At 62.1% G+C, this 22,573-nt stretch overlaps 5 protein-coding genes across 5 annotated transcripts; 2 read left to right on the top strand and 3 right to left on the bottom strand.

Moving 5' to 3' along the window:
- Nucleotides 1-2,675: 2,675 nt before the first annotated feature.
- On the bottom strand, nt 2,676-5,056 carry VTJ83DRAFT_817 (uncharacterized protein; the record flags this gene model as incomplete). The annotated part of the gene is made up of 2 exons (XM_071014502.1): nt 2,676-3,424; nt 3,673-5,056. The coding sequence occupies 2 exons, from the start codon at nt 5,054-5,056 to the stop codon at nt 2,676-2,678; spliced, it is 2,133 nt and encodes a 710-aa protein (XP_070870170.1).
- A 758-nt stretch (nt 5,057-5,814) lies between these two features.
- Nucleotides 5,815-7,528, top strand: VTJ83DRAFT_816 (uncharacterized protein; the record flags this gene model as incomplete). The annotated part of the gene is made up of 3 exons (XM_071014501.1): nt 5,815-5,839; nt 5,913-6,772; nt 6,848-7,528. The coding sequence occupies 3 exons, from the start codon at nt 5,815-5,817 to the stop codon at nt 7,526-7,528; spliced, it is 1,566 nt and encodes a 521-aa protein (XP_070870169.1).
- Nucleotides 7,529-9,261: 1,733 nt separating this feature from the next.
- VTJ83DRAFT_815 (uncharacterized protein) lies at nt 9,262-10,891 on the top strand (the record flags this gene model as incomplete). Its single annotated transcript, XM_071014500.1, has 3 exons — nt 9,262-9,354; nt 9,431-9,566; nt 9,636-10,891. The coding sequence occupies 3 exons, from the start codon at nt 9,262-9,264 to the stop codon at nt 10,889-10,891; spliced, it is 1,485 nt and encodes a 494-aa protein (XP_070870168.1).
- A 244-nt stretch (nt 10,892-11,135) lies between these two features.
- VTJ83DRAFT_814 (uncharacterized protein) lies at nt 11,136-13,657 on the bottom strand (the record flags this gene model as incomplete). Its single annotated transcript, XM_071014499.1, has 3 exons — nt 11,136-12,760; nt 12,864-13,009; nt 13,125-13,657. 3 exons carry the CDS (start codon nt 13,655-13,657, stop codon nt 11,136-11,138), a joined length of 2,304 nt encoding a protein of 767 aa, XP_070870167.1.
- A 1,149-nt stretch (nt 13,658-14,806) lies between these two features.
- VTJ83DRAFT_813 (uncharacterized protein) lies at nt 14,807-20,620 on the bottom strand (the record flags this gene model as incomplete). Its single annotated transcript, XM_071014498.1, has 3 exons — nt 14,807-20,456; nt 20,529-20,546; nt 20,610-20,620. The coding sequence occupies 3 exons, from the start codon at nt 20,618-20,620 to the stop codon at nt 14,807-14,809; spliced, it is 5,679 nt and encodes a 1,892-aa protein (XP_070870166.1).
- Between the last annotated feature and the right edge of the window lie 1,953 nt (nt 20,621-22,573).

Raw genomic sequence — 22,573 nt, 5'->3', positions numbered from 1 at the left:
ATATTGCGGAGCGTAGAATATGGGGAGGGTTGAAGTCGTGGGTTGGGTTGGCGTTTTTTGGGGCGGGATACTACACCAGAGTCAGCCGACGTGAGGGTGCAGGGGGGCCTACCGGGGTTCCCAATCTAAGTAATAATCATCATCTTCTTCTTGGAGAGACGGCGGTTCTTCAGGGTGGTGAGGTTTCTGTGGATGTCTTGGGGGACGTGGTTGTCTTGTTCTTTGCTCTTGTGCTACGAAAGCGAGCCCATCCGCCCGAGGAACCCGTTTTGCCGTTTTCGTTATCCCCGGAAGATGCATGCGCCGCGAAATGCCAACACTGTATGTCGGCACTGTGCGTATGGGGGGATACAGAAGCGCCGGCGCAAATTGTTCTTGAGCCTACGGGCCTGGCGTTGTGCCGCGGGAGCCGCCAGACATCGCACGTTCTTTTGCTGCATCATTTCCGCATCCGAGGCTCCGGTCCGGCACGGCGAAAGCGGATACTGTGCAAGTCCGGACGATGGCTGGTCTTCGGCATACATCGATCCCATAACTGCCGGCAAACGCGCAAACAAAACGCACAAGCGAAGGGATAGAGGATATATTGGCTTACGAGGTCTTTTGTCGCTGTCTGCGCATGCATACTTCCTATCGATGCGCCTTGCCGCCTTGCCGATAGATTGTTTTTGCAGTGGCCAACAGTCTTCAAGCGTTGGCAGCGTAGGTCAGGTATGCAGGTAATGTCGACCATACTAGTACTCTCCCCACCCATCGCCTCCACCTCTCGTCCCGCCTTGTTCCCCCCCCCCCCCCCCCGAGGGATGAGGAGTACGCAGAACACATGGAAAGCGTCCCACCAGGCGCCATGCCACCACCGTGTCCACTTCCCCATGCTTACGTCACGATGGCGATGCGGTGCGCCGGAGCACACGATGGATCCCGTGGGTTTTGAATTCCGCCTTGCCCAGCGAAGCACATGCCTCGACCACCACCGAAATACCTAGGGAGCCCGAACCGGCCCGGGAGATGCTTGGATTCCCGGCGAGGCTGCCGCGACAGAACCGAGGAGGGTTTCGTGCGAGTCCATCACAGTGCGTAGTCAGAGCTCACCCTGTCCCACGACTGGCTAGGTAGGTCGGTCTCGCTCACACCCTCCTCCTACCACAACAATAACAACGACAACTACACAGTACACAGTACATACACCCACCTTCGCACGAGGGGGTTGCGGTGGCGGCGAGCGGAGGGCGGAGGGTTGCATGCCTCCTCCGCCGAGACGTTGCAGCGCGTCCCGCGTCGGGGGCCCATTTCTCGGGTTTGTGATTGGCTCTGGGGCTGACAGTTCCTTATCGCGGGGCGGTGGTTGGTCGAGCCCGCCGTCGGCCCTACGTATCGCCGACTCAAAGGCTGGGGGGTTTTTCTTGGTTTGTGCGGCTTCTGCTGCAGAGGTCCAGGCCCGTCCTACAGTGTATAGTACACAGTAGTGACTCTGTACATACTCACGTTTCCTAGAGGATGCTCTTCTTTGGGGAACCCTGATTTGAACATGGACAAACAGGATGCATCCTGGAGGCTCGGTGCCTTGGTTTTCTTGAAATGCCCGATCCTCCAGTTTTGCTTTTTTTTTTTTTTTCCTGTTGTTTGTAGTTGGTTATTTCCGCGGAGACAGCTGTGCTCTTTCTTGTCTCTTTGCGGCTCCTACGGACAAAACATCCCCCAAGACGGAGCGAGCTCCAATCTCGCAGCAGAAACGGCGTTGACGCGCAGACGGGAGGGATGACGCACAACGTTAGAAGCTATCGCCCGCACCATGTAACCGCACAATTGAAGCAACCAGGATTGCCAATCCCGCCCCGTCTCCCACGTTTGTTCATCCATCGGGTTCCCCGATCACCACCTTGGGAGACGCGCTAGATGTCGGCTGCCCGTCGCTTCGCTGGGGTCCGGAGAAACAGTCCTACCGGGGTCCTTGGTTGTCGTTACGTCATGGCATAGGCGCGTCAGCCAGTCCCAGCCCCGTCGCGCCGTGATCCCCCCGTCCGATATCCCCCTCTCCCCCCCCCCGCCGCCAGGGCGGTTGCTGTGGGAGGTGAGGGCTGGAGGCGGGGCGGCTCTTGGACGAGCTTGACATCTGCAACCGCGCGCGCAGCGTGGGAGGTCTCCGAGGTCGGTTGGAGATGCTGCGACGCTGGCGTTGTTTCTCCTGCGATGCTCTGGACGACGGAGGTAGCACAGACTTCACACAGAGTTGGCCCATGTCGAGACGAAGCGATGTTGCAATCCAGGGGGTGGCAGGCCCTAGCCTGACAGCTCGGCATAACTCTACTACGTAAGCAAGGGGGAGTCGCAAACGACGTTGCCCAGCAATAAACATACATACATGCTGTACGCAGTATGTAATCACTATTACTGAGTAGCTATACAGACGTTGTTGAACGCGGCCCTCCCCTACCCCTACCCCTACCCCTACCCTTCCTTTTTTTTTTTTGGAGTGAGTAAACAAACTCGGCAAGCCGACCTCCCCACCATATCCCACGTATAGTATGTACACAGTACTGCGTACGCATTTGCCGAAGGACCTGCATGTACATACCATGCCCCCATCTCTCGCATAAGAGGAATGAATCCATCTCCACCTCTATGCCGAGCCACCTACCTAGGTAGTATGTACAGGCGAACGCCCCTCATCTCCATCAAGACGCATTCTCCCCCTCAACCCACTTTCCGCTGCGGCCCCCCTCCTTCAGCACCACCCGTAGCCCCTCAATCACCATCCCCTTATCCACCGCCTTGCACATGTCATAGACGGTCAACGCCGCCGCGGAGGCCGCCGTGAGCGCCTCCATCTCGACGCCCGTCTTGCCGTCGCACGACACGGTGGCCGTGATGTCGACCCTTCCAGGCTCTCCTCCCCTCTCCCCTCCATCACCACCACCCGTCTCAACCCGCTCACCCTCGCCCTCGCCAGGCACCACAACCGCCAAATCCACCTCGGCATGCGTGATGGCCACGGGATGGCACAGCGGCACAAGGTCGGGGGTGCGCTTGGCCGCCATGATGCCCGCGACGCGCGCCACGCCGAGCACGTCGCCCTTCTTGAGCTGGTTGGCGCGGACGAGGCCGGCGGCGACGGGCGAGGAGAAACGCACCGAGCACCTGGCCGCGGCGACGCGGCGGGTGGGCTGCTTGTCGTGGATCGGGACCATGTAGGCGGCGCCGGACGCGGTGGTGTGGGTGAGCCTCGGGGGTTGGTCGTCGGAAGAGGACGGGCGGCGAGCGGTTGCGGAGAAGAAACGGGCGTGGCGAGGCGTGTGGTGGTGCAGCGTCGCGGCAGAGGCGAGCCATGGAGGCGGATAAGAGACGGCCGATGGGGGGAGGCCGACGGGCTGCCACCGCGGTCGAGATCGAGGAGGAGCGTGCCGTGAGGAAGTGGAAGAAGAGTCTATGCATTCTACTTAGCTAGCCTGCCCGTACATACGCAACGTTCATGTTGGCATGTCCCACCCACCCACCCACCCATCCATCCATCCATCCATCCATCCTTCCCTCCATCGATCCGCATGTCCATGGTCAAGTCATCATTACAAGCCACCCATCCACCCCCGTCCTCCTAAACGCCGACCCAATGCAAAAACAAGGGGGAAAAAAAGCATCCAAAGAAGAAGCACAAGGAAACGCACGGTCACCCACCAATCAGTATCATAGGCCGGTTCTTCATATGCTCCAGCTCCCCGATCCCGGCGTGCTTCTCCTTCTTCCGCTTGACCGCCATGCCGATGACCTGGAGGAGCTCCTCGGCGTCAGGCACGGCCAGGGCCGTCCCCGGAGCGGCGTCCGACCCTTCGAGGGCGGCTTGCTGCAGCGACGCCATGGCCGCCTCGTCGATGGGCTCGCCCTTGTTCGCCCTCCGCAGGATGTCCCGCAGCGACACCTCGGCGTTGCCAAACAGGCACACCTTGAGGTTCCCATCGCTCGTGATGCGAAGCCTGTTGCAGGTCCCGCAAAAGTTGTGCGTCATGCTCGTGATGAACCCCAGCCTCCCCGCAAACCCGGGGACCTGAAACGTCTTGCTCGTGTCGTTCCTGTGGCCCTCGAGCCGCCGCAGGTCCGGGTACCGGCCCCGGATCACGTCCAGCATCTCCTGGTAGCTAACCATCTTGCCCTGGCTCCACCGGTTGCCGTCGAACGGCATGTACTCGATGAAGCGCACCTCGACGTCCCTCTCGCGCGTGAGCTCGACAAAGGGCAGGATCTCTCGGTCGTTGAGCCCGCGCATGACGACGCAGTTGATCTTGAACTGGATGCCCGCCCCCGCGCGGTTCAGCGCAAAGATGCGGTCCATGGTCTTTTGGACCGCCGCGAACCCGGCGCGCCGCGTCATGAGCTGGAACTGCCACGGGTCGAGCGTGTCCAGGGAGAGGTTGACGCCCGTCAGCCCGGCCTCGACCATGGCCTCGAGCTTGCGGTGCAGGGCGACGCCGTTGGTGGTCAGGCACAGCTCGCGCAGGCCGCGGGGCCGCAGGGCGCCGATCTGGCGCATGAGGGGCACGATGTCGGGCCGCACGGTGGGCTCGCCGCCGGTGAGGCGGATCTTGGTCACGCCCTGGGAGACGAAGAGGGACGAGAGCAGCACGATCTCGGGCGTCGTGAGGAGCTCGCGCGGCGGCGACAGCGGCACGCCTTCCTCGGGCATGCAGTACAGGCATCGCAGGTTGCACCGCTCCGTGACCGAGATGCGCAGGTAGTCGTGCTGCCGGTGGAACGCGTCGGTGAGGAAGTCGGAGAAGGGACGGCCATCGCGGATGCGGTCCCGGCGGGACGGGGGCCTCGCCGCGGAGGCGACGTCGTCCGCACGCGGCGGCGGCCCGATGGGGACGGGGTCCCGGGGCGTCGTATACGGCTCTGCGGCGGGTGGCGGCGCTGGCTCGGGCATCGGCACGGCGGCCGCGGTGGCGATGGGCCTTGCATGCTGCACGAGGGACGTGGGACGTGGCGAGGTGCATGGTCCCCGCGATAACAAGGCTGCTCGGAGACGGCGGGCCCCGCTCCGGACCGGCACCGGCGTTGTCCGCATGGCTGCGTTTCGGCGCTGGGATGCCGTGGATAAGCGTCACCGGACGGTGGCGAGATGCTGGAGCATCCCGCGAAGACGGAGATGAAGCGACGATGCGGATGAGGGACCCCGAAAATGGCTTTTTTACTATTATTCATATAACGTTGGAGCCTTCAGGGGTCGGAACATGACTTATCGCGGAGTTGGTGGGTGTTGATGATAGCGTTATAACCCGCAGTGAGTCAAGCCTGATTTCTGTAAGCCCCCCCCCCGTCTCCGCGGACAAAAGCGATCCACGCCGAGATCCGGTGGATCGGGGCTCGGCGAACGTCGAGGCGGGGGGGAGGGCAGCTCCATGTCGGACCCATCAATATGGGGGGAGGGGGGGGGGTCAGGCCGTCTTGGCGGGCTCGGGGCGCCCCGCGGACGGGAGGGCCCACATCCGGCCTCCTGAAGAATCCCGAGTTGCATGCATTTGTTTTGTTTGCATTCTCACCATCGGTATCTTGGAGCAACGGAACGAAACACACTGCCGGGGAAAGCACGATCAAGAAAACAGCAGTCAGAAGAATTGTAAGGAGCAGTCCAAACTGTGGAGATTGGCTTGCATTCAGGCTGCCTCATTCCAGAGTTTGGCCTCAGGCATCCCGCTCAGCTTCTTTTGGGCACATCTTGTCCGCCCAACAACAGCAACAACTACAACAACAACAACTACAACAGCAGCAACAACTCCTACGTTACCAAAAAAGAAAAGAAAAAAAAACTTTCCCAGGCTCACCATGCAGTTCTCTCCCCTCGTAAAATGTGAGTACGTCTTCATCTCGGCGCCTCATCATCAACATCAAAGCGTGTCCTGCCAAAACTAAATCCACCCTAGCCTCGCCTCACAGCCTTCCGAGCCCGGACGGCCGACATATTGCAACGGTGTTTGCCTCTGTCGTGAATGTGCGCTCCGTCGCCGGGCTCAGCAGCGTGGCAAACGTGGTCAAGCTGGGCCAGGAGTTTACCGGGCCTGTTCTTCACTTTCAGTGGTCTCCGTCATCCCGCCTCCTGCTCGTCGCCGACGCCGAGCGGGTGCGGGTGGTCTCGGCCCTGGACGATAGCTTCAGCGCCACCATCAAGAACCATGCGGCCGTCGGCACCAAGGCCGCCTACATTGGCTTCGGCGCCTCGGACGGCGAGGTCGTTGCCGTCTCCTCCCTCGGCCTGCGGTTCTCCGTCTTTGACCTCGCCTCGTCCAAAGGCACCGAGATTGCCAACCCCAAGGTTTTCTCGTCCTCCTCGGCGGCCGGCTGCTTCTCCTTTCGGCCCGAGACCCGCCACCTGGCCCTGCTGACGAGGTCCGCGGGGAAAGACATGATTAGCATCCACAGCTACCCGACCCGGGAGCTGCAGAGATCCTGGTTCCCGGACACGGTCGACGCCCAGGGCTTGGCCTGGAGCCCAGACGGCAGGTGGCTGGTCGTCTGGGACTCTCCGGCCCACGGCCATCGGGTCCTCTTCTACACGGCCGACGGCCACGTCTTCAAGGCCTGGTCAGGGCCGGCGAATCCCTCCCCAGAGGACAAGGACCACGCTCTTGGCGCCGGGGTCAAGGCCGTCCAGTTCTCCCCGAACGCCCGGCACCTGGCCATTGGCGATTCCAGCCGATCGGTGTGCCTGCTGAACATGGCATCCGTCACCGAGACGTTACGTCTCCGGCATCCCAAGACGATCGTGCCTCGCGAGACGGTCCAGGTACGAGAACGCCGCCGACGGCTGCACAGGGCTTTGTCTTTTTTTTTTCTCATCCCATGCTCACCCGGCTCGCAGGTCTGGCAAGAGCAAATCACCGTCTCGCACGCAGGCCCCGTCGTCCATGGCTTTCTGCGAACGGCCCAGATGATTTCTCCGGCGCCACCTCCGCGAGAGGGGTCGGAGCCAATCTCTGGCTGCGCATCCATCGCCTTCGATCCGTCGTCCACCCTGGTTGCCACGCGCCAGCTCGACTCGCCGAGCACGGTCTGGATCTGGGACATGCAGGCCGCCGAGCTGCGCGCCGTGCTCCTCTTTCTCGGCAACGTCGTTGGTATCACCTGGCACCCTCGCATCCCGGAAACCCTGCTCATCACCTGCGAGGGGGATCAATACAGCGGCCTGGCCTTCGTCTGGGACCCGCTCTCGGAAGGGCCCCGGGTGGTCGACTTCGCTCGACACCTCTCCAATAAGACCGGAAGCCGGTCCCGAGCCCTGTGGTTGCAAGATGGTGCATCGAGCTCCCCCATTGTTTTCTTCTCGAATTCCCACAATTACTTGCTTGCATATCTTGGCGATGCAGACCAGGGTCCTGCCCCGTGGACGCTCGGCTCTCCACGGCCGGCTCCGGCACCCGAAGCGCTCGGGGATGTCGAGGAATCTCCGCTCGAGCTGGTGCCAGCGCCGGATCTCCGGGATGATGATGATTATGACGATGACGACAGCGAGCTTGAGGACACTTTTGTGCACAAACGGTAGCTCAGCAGTGCGTGATCAAAAAGAAGAAAAAAAAAAAAAAACCAGCTTGCGCGAGTACCTGTGTGACATGCCAGCTCACATTGCTTCACGGCGCAGCACACATGGGGGTGATTGGCCTGGCATGCAGCTGTGCGGATCGAGATGCCAGATGCCCAAAAAGGGACATCCACCAGCTGCTACTCCCTGACATTGACCCTCGACGAGGCGAGCCTCTTGCATCCGCGAAGCAGATCTGAGAAGGGATAGATTCGGCAGGTTGCATTAATAGCATCCAGCTTAGTGGACGGCACATTCCATGGGACGGATCGGCCAAAGGACCCCCCCCCCCCCCCTCTCTCCTCGATCGGCATCGCGCTGACATGCTAGACTCGCACACTAACTACATACTGCTTGGCTCTGCTCTCGTCGGCTCGAGGGCGATCCATGGTGCCATTGCGGTAACTATTCTCTCAGCCGGGCGAAACTGACACTTTGGGTCTCGAGGCCTCGAAAAGGTTTCCAGCCGCAGCTGATGAAGAGTGTTGCAAGGCGTTTGGAAATCCCGGCTGCATGGATAGACCTGCCCATCGGACCAACAGCAAACAATGGATTGATCGCGAGTCGAACTTCTGACAGCGCGCAGGGGGCCCTGTTCGCCGCCTTTTGAGTGCCGAGTTCTCCGGCGGTGGAGGACGCCCGCTAACATTTGTTACTTTGCACGACCCCACCCTTGCGCGTGTAGATCAGTTTGCCTTGTCATCTGCAGGTCACGACATGGGATTCATGGCTCAGCTGCTGTATGCATCCGCATTGCCAACTACTGCGTATGTACGCCATGTACTCGACAGGGTCAGAGCCTCTTGGGGCTGTCGAGAAAGCTACCTGACCAAGCCAACCTCGCTCGACAGACAGCGCCACGGCCCTGTTTGGCTGATTCGGAAGCCAAAAAGCGATTGGCAGAACGGGCAGGGTCGACGACACCCCATCGACGCTCACTGCAACCGACGCTTGATGTGGTTGATCCGAACGCTTGAAGCCCCCCCGATTCGGATCCTTTAATGTGACAAATCGGATTTGTGAGCTGCTTCAACCTCGGTCGACCGCAGGCCCCTCTGGGAGGGCCCGTTGGCGATGGTTATGGGCTGTCACTCCTGATTGCCTTGCAGACCCGGGGGTGCAATCCCTGGCCCGGGGATTCGTCCGGGTCAAGAGCCTTTCAGCTTTGGATGCCGTGGCTCGCAGGCGGTCCTTGTAACCTCTCTTCTTTCTTTCTTCGTGTGTGGCGTGCAGACTACCAGACGAGACTGGCGCAGGAGATGCTGAACTGGGCGGCATTGGTTTGCTGGGCTTGACAAAGCGACCGCCATAGGAGTTGATGAAGATGATGGCTACTGTACTTCTTTTTTGGCTTTTCCTCACCTAGATCCCAAGTGCTTCTCTCCTCTGTCTGTTCTGTCTTGGTTCTCCTTGCCCTCGTCAACCGGCGTGCTCTCTCCCCTCCAACACACGAACCCCCGGGGGATGCTGTTGACAAGCAGTTCGAATTCTCGCATGCTTTGGTAGCTACGACGGCACCCTAACACGAGACGGCCAACAACCAGGAGCACAAGACGGAATCTTTGCTTGACGCTAACGGACTCTCTCGCTCCTTGTTGTTGTTGTTGTTGTTGTTGTTGTTGTTGCTGTTGTTGTTGTTGTGGCCTTGACCCGGTTCATCATTCCTCCGCTCGGGCAACCATCCGAGACCTCCCACCATGTATCGAAGAGAGTCACACGCGAAGACGTTGCAGGCTTTCACCGTAAAGCCAGGACCCGAGACCGGCTTGTACTACATTCTGGTGGCCAATGTAGGAACCCCCTCCCCCTCTCTGAAGCTTGCTCCGGGGCCCCTCCAGCGGCTAACTGCTACCGCCGTGCACACAGCTCGCTCATAAGACAACATGGAAAGATCTGAAGGCGTTTGCGTCCCAGGCGTGCGAGGTGGATCACGCCGAGGTCTATCCGCCAACATCTGGGTTTGTGAGGGTGCGAGGGAGGACCAACTTTGAGAAGGCATTCAGTAAGAGACGTTCGGGGTGGTCTGGTGTTGTTGGGGTCCGGCAACCCTCTGACGATCCGTGCGCGACAGAGTTCCTCGACGGCAACACGCTCGAATACAGAGCCCTTCAGGCAGACGCGCGGAACCTGACCCAGCCTACCGTCGTCAAGCTGCAACCCACCGATTACCACGCGGTGAGCATCCTGCGGGGCGAAGAGGGCAGGCTGGTTCCGGAGGATGACGACTTCGCGATCGAGGCCGCTGGCGGCGGCGGTCACCCGTTCGCGTTCGCCCAGGGCGCCAGCCCGGCTTTCAACGCTCTCTCCCAGATGGATCCGTGGGGCTATGCCACGCCGCGCTGCTTCCTACCTGACGGTTGCCAGGCCCTGGCCGTCGCAACCTCAAGCCCGAGGGCGTACGCGGTGACCACGGCAAGCCAGGACTGGATGCTGACCACGGCGGCGGGGGCTCCCCAGCCCGTGATGTACTCGTCCTTGGCAGGGCCGGTGGCGTCGCTGGCGCCATCTTCTCCCTCCGTTGCATTCCAGCTGGATCCGCCCTCGGCGTGCTACGCCACGGAGAGCGCCTACGACGCCGGGCACGGCCCCTACGCCGTCTTTGCCCAACAACCACCCCTCGCCTCCGAAACCACCGCGTACGGCGCAGACGTGGGCTACTTTTCAGCCCGCTTCTCCGCCCTGAGCTTGGGCGCCGACGCCTACCACCCGGCCAAGCCCGAGCAGCCCCAGGAGCGCCCGCAGGGACGCGAGCTCCTCCTCCTCCACCTCCCGCGCGACCGCCGCTCCGAGCCGGCCGTCTTGTCCCTCCTCGCCCGCCACGCCGCCGCGGCCGCCGACGCGGTCGACAAGGTCCGCCTGCCGACGAACAACAGCGGCCGCTCCCGCGGCGCGGCCTACGTCACCTTCGCCTCTGCCGAGATGGCGCGTGCCGCGGCGAAGGCCCTGGACGGAAGGGAGGTCGGCAGCGGCGCCGTCGCGCTACGGGCAAAGGTGCTGGGCGCCGAGGAGGGCGGCGATCGCGGAGGCGGCGGGAGCCGATCGCGCCAGCAGCAGAGGCCAGGAAGCGGTGGCGCGGGCGGTGCGTCGAGGAAGAAGGCGGCCAAGGTTGCTTCCTCGCCGATGGGCGGATCGGGTGCCTCGGGCGGCAGGGTGGCGGGGCCTGAGAGCGGAGGGGGGGAGAAGCGCAAGAAGGCGAGAGAGGAGCCGCCGGTGATTGTGGACGGGAGCGGCGGGAGGAGGCAGAGGGAGGCGGCGCCGGTGGTGGTGGACGGAAGCGCGCGGAACAAGGGCTCGGGGGGCGATGGGCATCGGAGCGGAAGGCGTTGATGTAGACAAAAGGGGGGTTGCTGTCACGAGCTGGGCGCGGGAGGTGTGTCCCCCCCCCCCCCCCCCAGCTTGGGCTGGGCTAACTGTACATTTGATTGCTAATGCTTTGTTTCTTTTCGTTGGGAGGCTTCAACGGAGTGTACAGCCTCGTGCAGAGGGCATATCCAGAGTAGGGACATGAGCGGCAAGAGACGTTGCAACAAAAAGCCTCAACACACACAGCTCCACCCTCGCCGCCATGTCGTCAGAGAGGCTCGGATGGTACCAACCCCCTTCGCTTCCCTCCATCCCCGAACAAGGCGTCAACATCCATCCCTTCCGATAGCACCAGCTTCCCCAGCTTGGCCACCAGCATCGTGTTTTGCGCCTGCAGTTCCCCAACCCGCTCCCGGAGCATGTCTGCCTCCCTGCGCGCCGCGTCGCGTTCGGCCCGCGCCCAGTTCCGCTCCCTCTGCGCGGCGGCAACGACTATCGCTGCTGCTTCTGCCAGTGTCGGAGTTGACGTTCCCGCTGGTCCCTCTGTCGTTGCTGCTGCTGTTGCTGCTGCTGCTGCTGTCGCCGCCGCCGCCGCCGCCGCCGCCTCCTCCTCCTCCTCCGTCGTTGATGCCGATGCCGATGCCACACCAGGCTTTCCCGTGTTGTTGTTACGGGTGTTGGCCGACTTGCTGTCCTTGTGCTTGCCCTTGTCCGTCTGCGTGCTTGCCAGCGGGAGAAGCAGTCGTTCCGTCTCGCGGCGAAACTTGTCCTCTTGCCGGGCCACCGCGCGGGCGTGCTTTTCCCGGATCCGGGCCCAGGCGGCGTCGGCCTCGGAGTCCTCTCCTGCTGCCTTCTCCTGGCCCCCTTTCTTGGCTTGAGCCTTGTCATGCTTTTCGGCGTGCTTTTGCTTGCGAGCCTGGGCGCGCTTCTCGGCCTTCTCCTGCGCCTTGCGCATACGCTCGCGCAGCTTGCGCAGCTCCTTCTCGTGGCGCGCGTGCGCGCGGGCGAGACGGGCTGCCGTGGTGGTTGCCGCGGTGGCGATGGGGGTAGCAGAGGACGCCGTGGTGGCCGTGTACGTGGAGGAAAGCATGAGGGATGGCGTCGCCGAGCGGCACGCGGAGGAGGTGGCGGGATCGTCAGCGGGGGCACGGCCGTCGTACGTGCCGTCGAAGGCCTCCTCGGCCGAGGCGAAGCTCTCATCGTCGGATGAGGGGTGGCCCTCGCTGTCGGTCGTGGCGGAGGACCCTGCTGCTCCAGAGGAAGGCGGTTCTTCACGACAGACGTCGGCATCGCCGTCCGCAATGTCGTTTGTCGCCGCCGTGCCGTCTGGAGGTTGACGGGGAGCCCTTTCGGCCGTAGCATCTTGCATCGATCTGCGCTCTTTGCTCTCACAAGGCTTCTTCAGATCGTCCAGGGTGAGTGAAGACAACCACGTCAAGAACTTGTCTGCGTCGGCAACGATCCCACCCGGCGTCCCTTTCTCAACCATGAATCGCGGCACGCTTCCGCCAGGGTCGCTGCGAGTGATCATCAACCACTCGACGGCCATCTCGGCGTCATGGACAAGACCTTCTCCCTCCGACTCGGCGTCTTCTGCCGCGGTGCTCTTCAGCGCTCTCCACGCATCTTCCCTGCTAACGTCGACGGAGGACCGCGTCCTGCGGAGAGGTCTCTCGACGGGAACCTCGCGGATCAGCTCGACCGACTCGTACGTGCCACGGACGAAGGACGGCCTGGGCGGGCACGAAGGGTGGTCGCAGGGCCGAGAAACGACCATGAACTGCCGCGGAGCTCGAGGCTGGATCGCTTCTCTCCCTTCCGGCGGCATCATCATGAGAGTGACAAAGTCCCTGGCGCTGGCCGGGCTGGGGAATCTTGCCGAGACGTGGTACACTGCGCCCGCGCATGTTAGCACTCGGTCTTGTCGCCGGCATCTTGACAGCCAGATGCCGGCCCTGGGCGTTGAAACAAAGGAAGAGAAGATGCCAACACTCACAGCCAATGCTTCCAGCGTCGCACGCCCTACCATCCACTCTTCTCTCGGCCCCAATCCCACGGATGTTTCCCGTCCCCGGCTCCTTGCCAGGCGCTTGTTCGACCCTCTCCAGAGTCACCTGCATCTCGCGTCTCAGCGCCGCCTCCCTAGACGCGCCAGGCGCTTCACGTCAGTCTGATGAGGCCCCCGGCGACACATGGATCAACGCGGCAGTCAAGCAAAAGAGCACCCCCTTCCCTCCAAAAAAAGCAAACAACTCACCACTTCTCAAACCCGCCCTCCTTGCCGCCGCCGAGGTGCAAGCTCCTCCTCGCAAACCACGCCCCCTTCCCGTCCTTCGCGCTCATCTTGTACACGGAAATCCCGCGCGCGTTCGCATGCGTCACCTCCTTCCACTCGGAGCGCAGCTTGGCCACGGCGGCCTCCCGCTCCGCCTTGCCCTCCTCTCCACCCCCGGGACCCTGCCTCGACGACGGAAGCGACGGCGGCGTCGGAGGGGGCCCGGCCGCCGAGTCGGTCTTGGAGCGGGCGCGGGTCTTGCTCGGATGCCGTCGCTGTTGCGGGTTTGTCCCGGACGACGGCCAAGAGGCCGAAGCAGAAGAGGGGATCGAGTCCACCAGGACGGCGGCGTCAGCGAAGGTGGCGGTCAACAGGGCGGCGAGCCCTTGGGAAGAGGAGGAGGAGGAGGAGGAGGAGGAGGAGGAGGAGGAGGGATCGCTGTCGTCGAGGTACGGCGCGATGTCGGTTTCCCAGGAGAGGGCGGAGAGGGATTTGAAGGGGATGTGGTGGGCCATGGTTTCTCTCCTTTTCGTTGCTGAAGAACTTTTTTATCTGTAGGACCAAGTCCCAGCAGAGGCGCGTTCTGTAGGTGTCGTGATGACCCGAGTCCTCAGAGACAACTCAAGTTGGCTGTCCTTCCTGTATCATAGAGGCACAGCAAGCGTCCAAAGGAAGGCCTAGAGCGGCGTTGTTGCGAAACGAAAGAACACGAGAACGAGAACGGGTTCTTTCTGACAAAATCCGTAGATGCTGTAGCTTTCAAGCGACGAGAGATGTCAGGACCAAGATAGACCAAGGGGGTTGTCTCAACAGAGAGGTGATGAGTGTGCCACTTACACGTCTCCTCGCACTTTGTGGATGTAAGATGTATTAAACCATCACCAACAGCACAACGTCACGGGTACACGCTTTGACCGTTGGAGAAAAGAAAAGACATAAAGAAAAAAAAAAAAAAAGGTCAATTGCGTCTTTTGCTGTTCTTACTCACCATTCCCAGTTCCAAGCAGCCTCATTCTTCTCCTGCAGGTTATGCACTATATGCATGGTTCAGGTCGCCTTGGTGCCCTGTTTGGGCTTGGATTTCCCCTCCCATCAACGCCAGCGCTTTGCACCCTTGGACGGGAGCTGACGTCATCACGCTCCGACGCTCCGACGCAGTCGTCACCACTGTGGAGAAGATGGTCTTGAAGCCCCTGAACGATGGAACCTCCAGCGCAATGCGGCACGGCACGGCACGGCAAGGAGAGAGAGAGAGAGAGAGAGAGAGAGAGAGAGAGAGAGACAGAAGCAATGGTGAAGAGAGCTTGTCATTGTTTGATTTGGTTCTTGTGGCTGGTGTCTTGCTAGCGGTTGGCGTTTTGGCCGCCCCCAGAGCGACCGGCCCCATCGTCCATCCAGTGAGTTTACTCTACAGGTAGTTGGTAGTTACATGATGCCAGGACACAATCCAACGCAATCCACGCGCGCCTCATCGCCTCCCTCCCAGCAGGCTTTCTGCATGTTGTTTTGTTCGCCCATGTCTCAACGCCCTCCCTTCCAGAAGCAAGTCCACAAACCCATTTGGCGCCAGCCATACCCCCACAACCTTCAAAGGGAAAAAAAACCAGAGAGGGGGAGGGGGGAGGAAGAAGAAAAAGAAAAAAAGACCCATATCCTTCCCCTCATTACTTCATGGTCTTCAAGAAGCCATCCAGATCAAAGCTCTCCTCATACTGCGCCTTATCCCACAGCTCTCCCAGGCCCTCCAGCCAAGCGGCCTTCTTGCCCGGCTGGCGCACGTCGCCCGTCTCAATGTCCACCATGTCCTCCTCGCGGCCTTCCATGTTCTTGTCGGCACCCCCGCCCTTGCCGTCGGTGATCAGGCCGGGCCCGGATTCGCCCAGGCTGAACAGATCCAGGATCTGATCCGTGTCCATGGTCGCCAGGCCCGCGTTCTGCTGGTTCACCACGGTGCTCGCCACGTCGATCTTGAACCGCTGCAGGCCCAGGATCTTCTCTTCGAGCGTGCCGCGCGTGATGAGGCGGTACACGTTGACCACCTTCTTCTGGCCGATGCGGTGGGCGCGGTCCATGGCCTGCAGGTCCTTCTGCGGGTTCCAGTCGTGCTCGACAAAGATGACCGTGTCGGCGCCCGTGAGGTTCAGGCCCAGGCCGCCGACCGACGTGGTCAGCAGCAGCACGTCGTACGACGGGTCGCTGTTGAACTTGTTGACAATGTCCTGGCGCCGGTTGGCCTCGACGGAGCCGTCCAGGCGCAGGTACTGCACCGACGGCAGCATCGTCTTGAGCACCGTGTTCTGCACCATGTCGAGCATCTCCTTCATCTGGCAAAAGATGAGCGCGCGGTGGGGCTTGATGGGCGCGTACAGCGGGTCCGAGGCGTCCTGGCCTTCGGTGCCGATGCCGCACTCCACGAGCAGGTCGCGGAGGGCCCCGAGCTTGGGCGCGTGCGCCGGGTCCTCGAGGCTGGTCCCCTGCTTGGCCAGGAAGCGCTGCGTGTCCTCGTAGGCGCGGTGGCCGGGCTTCATGACCAGGGCGGGCGAGTTGCACAGCTTGCGCATGTACTGCAGCGCTTGGAAGATGTGCTGCTTGGCCTCCTTGTCCTCGAGGCCGGCCTGCTCCGAGATCTTTTTGCCCTCGCGCTTGGTAAAGTCCTCAAAGAGCTTCTTCTGCAGCTCGCTGAGGTCGCAGTAGTAGTTTTGCAGGATCTTGGGCGGCAGGTCGTTGAGCACCTCCTCCTTGAGGCGGCGCAGCAGGAACGGCAGGACCTGCTTGTGCAGCGCCTCGATGGCCAGGGCGCCGGCTTCTTGCTCCTTGGACGACGCCTTGCTGAAGCGGCTGTTGAGGATGGGCTTGGCGAACCGGTCCATGAAGACCTTTTCGGCGCCCAGGAAGCCGGGCATCAAAAAGTCAAAGAGCGACCAGAGCTCGAGCACGTTGTTCTGGATCGGCGTGCCCGTCAGGATGAGCCGGTGGTTGCTCTTGAGCCGCTTGACGGCGAGCGTGATCTTGGCCCGCGGGTTCTTGATGAGATGGCCCTCGTCGAGCACGATGTAGTTCCAGCTGTACCGCTCCATCACGTCAATGTCGTTGCGGCAGACGTCGTACGACGTGATGACAATGTCCGTCTTGTCGAGCTGGTCCTTCATGCTCTTGCGCTCCGCGGGGGCGCCCACGTAGGCCGTGACGCTCAGGAACGGCGCGTACGTCTTGATCTCCTGCTGCCAGTGGCCCGACAGCGTGGGCGGGCAGACGATGAGCGAGGGCAGGCGGCGCATGTCGGGCGCGCCGGTGCGCGCAAACTCCTCGGCGCGCTGGTGGTGGTCGCTGGCCACGATGCAGAGGGTCTGCAGCGTCTTGCCGAGGCCCATGTCGTCGCAGAGGATGCCGTGGAGGTGGTACTTGTTGAGGAAGTGCAGCCAGTTGACGCCCTCCTGCTGGTACGAACGGAGCTCCGCCTTGATGGCGACGGGGATCTGGAACGGCTCCACCTTCTTGGGATCCAGGAGCTGGGCGATAAAGGTGCGCTCGCGGTCGCGGCCGCGCAGCAGCTCCTCCGACAGGCCCGGGGGGTCGGGGATGCCGGCCTCGAGAGGCACCAGCTTGACGAGCGTCGCGAACGACGTGGTCGCGATGAGCCGGATCTCGTTGTCCGAGTCGCTCATGCGGCCGAGCACGGGCACGATGAGGAAGATGACGTAGGGCAGGATGGCGTCGCCCATGACGGCGATGAGATGGTAGACGGCCTCGATGGCGCCCTGGCGCACGCGGAGGTCGAGGGGGTTGTTGATGGACGGGAGCACCTGCTCGACCAGGGCCGTCATGCCGTCGACCGTGATGACGCTGCAGATGGTCGCCAGGCACTTGGCCGCCATGTAGCGGAAGACGGACAGGTCCGACCGGAGCGCCTTGATGACCAGCGGCACCTGGCGCATGACGAACGGGTGCAGAGCGGCGTGGAGCGTCGGCGTCATGGTGCGGATGACCGACATGGCGTCGACGATCTCCTGGCCGAACGCCTTCTCCGGGTCGCGGGCCTCGGCCGGCAGGTCGCCCGAGAAGGCCTTGGCCAGCGGCTCCTCCATGAAGGCGCGCAGGCTAGGCACGCGCTCCAGGAGCTCGGGGCCAAAGTTTTGCGAGAGGATCTCGAGGGCCTGCTTGGCGCCGCGCCGCGTGATGCGGGCCGCCTTGGCCTCGCGGGCAAACTTGGCCGCGTCGGGATGATCGACGCGGTCCTCCTCCTTCTGCATCGAGAGGATGACGTCCGTCTTGTGGGCGTGGTTGGGGAACTCGGGGGTCTCGGCGACCTCGACGCACGAGAACTTGACCAGGTTCGCCACCATCTTGTCGGCGGGGCCGCGGCGGCCCGACTCGGTGAAGAGCTGGACGAGGCGGGCGATGGTCGCGGCCGACCGGCCCTGCAGCTCCTGGTTCTCCTCGGCCTTGATGCTGTCCATGATGGCCTTGATGAGGGGGCTCGGCTTCTTGGGCAGCACCTTCATGGCCACCAGGGCGCAGGCCGCGGCGGCGCGGATGCGGGCGTCGCGGGCCTCCTTGGCCGCCTTGGCTTCCTCGATGGCCTGGACGGCGCCGTCGCGGGCCTCGTTGAGCTGGGGCAGCGCGATCAGCCGCTGGCCCGGAGCCATGGCCTTTTTGAGCTTGTCGAAGTCGTCGCCCACCACCTTCTCGGCGTTGGCGACCGAGAAGGCGCCGGGGCCGGCCTCGGGCTCGCCCTGCACCACGACGGCCAGCGTGGGCAGCTTGTGGGCGGGCACCTTTCCGTGGTCGCGGAACAGGTTGATGAGCGCCAGCGACTGGGCGCGCACCCGCTGCACGAAGCTCACCAGGTCGCGGTAGTGCGACGGCCGCTCCTCGTCGATGATGCGCTGCAGGGGCTGGATGAAGCGCGCGGGGGCCTCGACCGCGGCGCAGTGCTTGGCGTACTCGTCGATGATCATGGCCGCCGACAGCTGCGTCGACGCGTACGGGGAGGCGAGGCCCTGCAGGACCAGGCCGTCGTACGCGGCGAGCTGGGCCGGCGGGAGAAGGGACATGATGAGGCCCATGGCCTTGGCGGACGAGACGCGCGAGCGCACCAAGACGTCCATGCCCACGAGCTCGACGTCGCCCTGCATCATGTGGCCGTCGACGTCGTGGCCGTGCGTCGGAGCCGAGCTTTCCTCGACCTTGGTGGACTTCCTCCGGCGCTTCGTGGAGCGCTCGGCCTCGGGCGGCGTCGATTTCCGGGCCGATCCCTGGGCGGCGCCGGGGACGGCGTAGGTTCCGCCCGACGGCTTCTGGAAGAGGGCTCCGTTCATGGGGATGGGATGGCGGGGGACGCCGATGGGGTGGAGCGCCAGCTGCATGAGCGGCTCCATGTGAGGAGCGAACTCGTCGGCCAGGACGGCGGGGTCCTTGGCGAGGTTGCGCACCAGGGCGGACCAAAGCTCCATCGACATGTTGAGCGTGTCTTGGTCGCGCTCCACCACGATGTTCTGGAAGACGAGGCGCAGGATCCTGCCGCCGAGCCAGCCCTGGGCCGTTTCGCCCCCGAGGTTGGCAAACGTCATGAGGGCCTTGAGCACGGCCAGGCGCACCGACGTGATGGTGTGGCGCAGGAAGGGGTAGAGGCGCGGGACGAGCAGGGTAAACGACCGCTCCTCGTCCTGCGAGGCCGAGAGCTTCATGGCCTCGAGGACCTCGGGGAAGCTGCAGAGGGTGGCGAGCAGGTCCATGATCTTGCCGGTCGAGGCGCTCAGGTCGTCGCCCAGGTTGGACAGGCTGTCCCAGACGATGTCGATGAGGCCGTCGAGCGCGCTCCGGCGCATCATGACAAACTCCTTGGCCATGGGGATCAGGGTCGCGGCGCTGACGGAGCGCACGTCGTCGTCGATGTCGCCCAGGCCCTTCATGACGGCGCGGATAACGCCGTCGATCATGTCGCTATCCTGGAGGAGGAGGTCCTTGCGCACGGCGACCACGTACCGCAGGCCGACCATGCCGCCGTGGCAGACGGCCCACACGTTGTGCTCCAGCTGCAGGTCCTCCTGCATCACCATGCGGTAGAGCAGGCGGTAGATGGCGTGGACCGACTCGGCCGGGACGTGGCGGAGGACGGCGCCGAGGGTCTGGCCGACCGACTCCCGGATGGGCGCCACCGACGTGTCGGAGCTGTAGTCGGTGAACTTGTCGAGCATGAGAACGCAGCAGAGGCGGCAGGCGAGGTCGTCGAGCCACTGGCGGTTGAGGCGGTCGTTTTCCGGGCGGGGGCGGCCTTTCCGCCGCCCGGCGCCGGCGCCGTGCACCCGCATGATTTCCCGCAGGCCCATCGCGGCGCCGTGGCGCGTCTCCCACTGCGGGTCGAACAGGTCGATCTTGAGGAAGTCGCAGAGGCGCTCGTACGGCCACTCGGCGCCCTCCATGCTCTCGTCGGCCTCGATCTCGGACTTGATGGGGAGGAGAGGGCCCTTGAACTCGGACACCACCTTGGTGTCCTCGTCCACGTCCGAGGGCCGGTCGAGGCTGAAGTAGTCGGCCATCTTGTTGGTCTTTTTCGCGTCGGCGTCGGGCATGGGGGTGTCCCCGTCGAGGTCCGAGCCCGCCGTCGTCGTCCGGCGCAGCGTCAGATCGCCAAACCCGCTCTTACCCTGGGCGGCCTTCTGCGCCTCCCGCTTCCGCTTCCGCTTGAGCACGTTCAGCTGGCGCGTGCTCAGCTTGCTTTCGTCGAGGGCGTGGCCTTGGCTGTCGTTCCCGTTGCTGTCCAGCCGCCCGTGGCCGTTGGTGGAGGCGGCTTCCTGCGGGGTGCCCGGGCTGGCAACATGCTCGGGGATCACGGGCATCTCCTCGTCCTCGAAGACGCGGCCAAGGAGACCGAGGCGGCCGTTGAGGGTCTTTTTCTGGTGGGCCAGGCGCTTCTGGGGGTCGAGGCCGGCGACGGCAAGGTCGACGGTGCCGCCGCGGAGCAGCGGGCGACCGTAGCGCAGGATGGAGGCGACGTCGAGGGTCTCGAGGCTAAAGAGCTCGTCTTGATCCAGGATCATCTGATCCTCCTCCTTCTTGACCAAGCCATTTTCGGGCTCGGGCTCCTGGGACGGAGAGGCACCCTCGGCGTTCGGGTCGTAGAGGGGCGCATTCTCAATGATTTTACCGATGGCCTTAGCAGCGGTACTCCTAGTTTCCCAGTCCTTGTGGCGCAGGTAAGGGACCACGCGGGTCAAGAGGTTGAAGAGCTCATCGGGGTGTTGCTTCTGCCAGTCGGCCAGTTGGTTGACAGCCGTCTCCCGGATCAGTCGGGTGCTGCCCGTTTCGAGGATGCTGCGGCACAAGTCAGTACGACGTAATCGTTTCCCCTCGGTCTTGTCCGAGGGCAGACGCAGGGAAACCTACGTAACAAGCCGGTCGAGCCTGGGATTGAGAATTAGCGAAAAGCATTCACGGAAAGGAGACGCGAGGGCCGATTCGACTCACCGAGACGCCATGCTTGGTTCATGTCAACGAATTCTGAGAAAGGCTAGAGAATGAAGACCATCGGTGGTACTGGGGTTGAAGTTTCGTTAGCTGGTGATTTCGTTTGACAATGTTGTGAGGGAATGTTTTGGATGGGTGGGTAATGCGAGAGTCAAGTCGACAAAGTCGAAGAAACGAATCGCGGGGTAGTCGGATAAAAAAACAACAACAACAAATGGCTTGGTTTGGAGAAGTGTGTGAAATGCCATGACTCGGATCCCAAGCCAACGCGACCTAAAGGGACAGAATTATGATTTCAAAACAGACTTCCTGAATGGGAGAGAGTGTGTGTATGTGTATCTGTGATGGCCAAGGGTTGGGGTTGTGTATACATCGAACAAAGATCGCATGTGTAACACACACCTCAGGTCTGTAATTCAGCCGAAGGCTGGCTTGGGGAGGGGCTGCGGTTTGTTCCAGAGTACGAGGCTGAGACCGACCCCGAGAGCGGTTGAAAGCAGGAGAGGTTTTCTTTATGTTTCGTGTGCTAGAATGAAAGAAACATGTCAAAATGGGGTTGCGGTTGGGAGAGGTGGTGAGAAGAACAGAAAAAGAAAGGATGACAAAAATGGAGGGAGGGAGGAAGAGAATGTGCACGTGTGTTGTTGTTTGCTCGGTTCGACTGATGTTGATGTGCAAGGGTTGATACGGTAAGGTATGGAGGTATTGACGCGTCATGATCGTCACAGGGTCGGGTGTATTGTATTGGAGGGAGGGGGGGAGAGGTTCGCAGGGACGACAGTCGGACATACCTGACAGCTGGTAGAGGAAGGATGCCCAAGTCCCGGTGCAATGCAAACCCGCGGTGGGTCAGGTCAGTCGAGAACAAAGAAAAGAAAAGGAAGTCCAACAAAGAAGCTTCCTCCAGTCGGCACGGTGAAGAGGCCAGGTGAGAGCCAAGTAGGTGTGTAAGTGCCCGAGGTGTAAGTGAGGTGGGATTAAGGTGTGTAAGTGTGTGTGGTGGGAGCGACGTTGGGTATGCAACAGCTGTTGCCAGGTGTAACCGGGCTGGCCGGCAACAAGGAAGGGCGGGGGTGTGTGCACAGCAGAGCGGGAGCGAGCTCGAGTTGTTGTGGGGGATGCCGTTCTACTTAACAGACTAGGCAAATTTATACACACAAAGCTCCAGCTCCTCCCCGATTTTAGCGCCTTCCATCCCTGCATCCCTGTCGGCCCCCGTGCCCCAGTCGCGGATCCCAAAAATGATGACAGCGACGAATCGTGGAAGTCGCAACCTCGATCCACTGGGCGCGCATCGAGGAAAAAACGGGCCTGTCGGGATTTTTTTTGCTATTTTTTTTCTTCTTCTCTATCTCTCCCTCTTCTTTTTTTTTTCTCTTCTTCTTCTGTTACGTCTCTCTGCACTTTCGTGTACACTCCATACGCTACCTACGCTGCACAGTGTGCCTGATCTCGCTTCGCGCGTCACCAAGCAGCAGGCAGCCTCGACTGGACAAGAATCCATTCCTTGCCCGGCCCGGCTTGGCATCATGTCTTGATGGTTTCCTGTTGCTTAACACAACCCACCCGCTTGGAACATGGGATGGATTTCCATGGTGGAAGTTGTTGGACTGCTGGACTGCCCGCGTCAGGTTAGGGTGTCCTCTGCAGCGCGGTCCGAGCCATGAAAATTCACAATGTTACAGCCGGGCTGCATGGTGGATAGGAAGATGCCGTCCCCTCGGGCCAAGGTTGGCTGACATGCAAGGTTACGGCAGCTGCGGCAGCAGCTGGACCACCCTCTCGGCGTCATCATTGCTTGATGGGCGGTTGAGTGTGTGTGCTGTCATGGTTCTGCTTCGCTCGCTGCATCGCCGCCTTCTTTGCAAACGCGGTTCGCGGGACGGCTTGGTTGAAGCCGGAGATGTCGCCCTGGAACGGCAGGATCTACGGATCTGGCGGGTCTCTTCGCTTTTGTCTCAGCG

This window comes from Remersonia thermophila, chromosome 1, assembly GCF_042764415.1.
Source record: "Remersonia thermophila strain ATCC 22073 chromosome 1, whole genome shotgun sequence".
Taxonomy (NCBI): domain Eukaryota; kingdom Fungi; phylum Ascomycota; class Sordariomycetes; order Sordariales; family Chaetomiaceae; genus Remersonia; species Remersonia thermophila.
The sequence above is the reverse complement of the archived record's forward strand: the minus strand, read 5'-3'. Positions and strand labels throughout refer to the sequence as shown.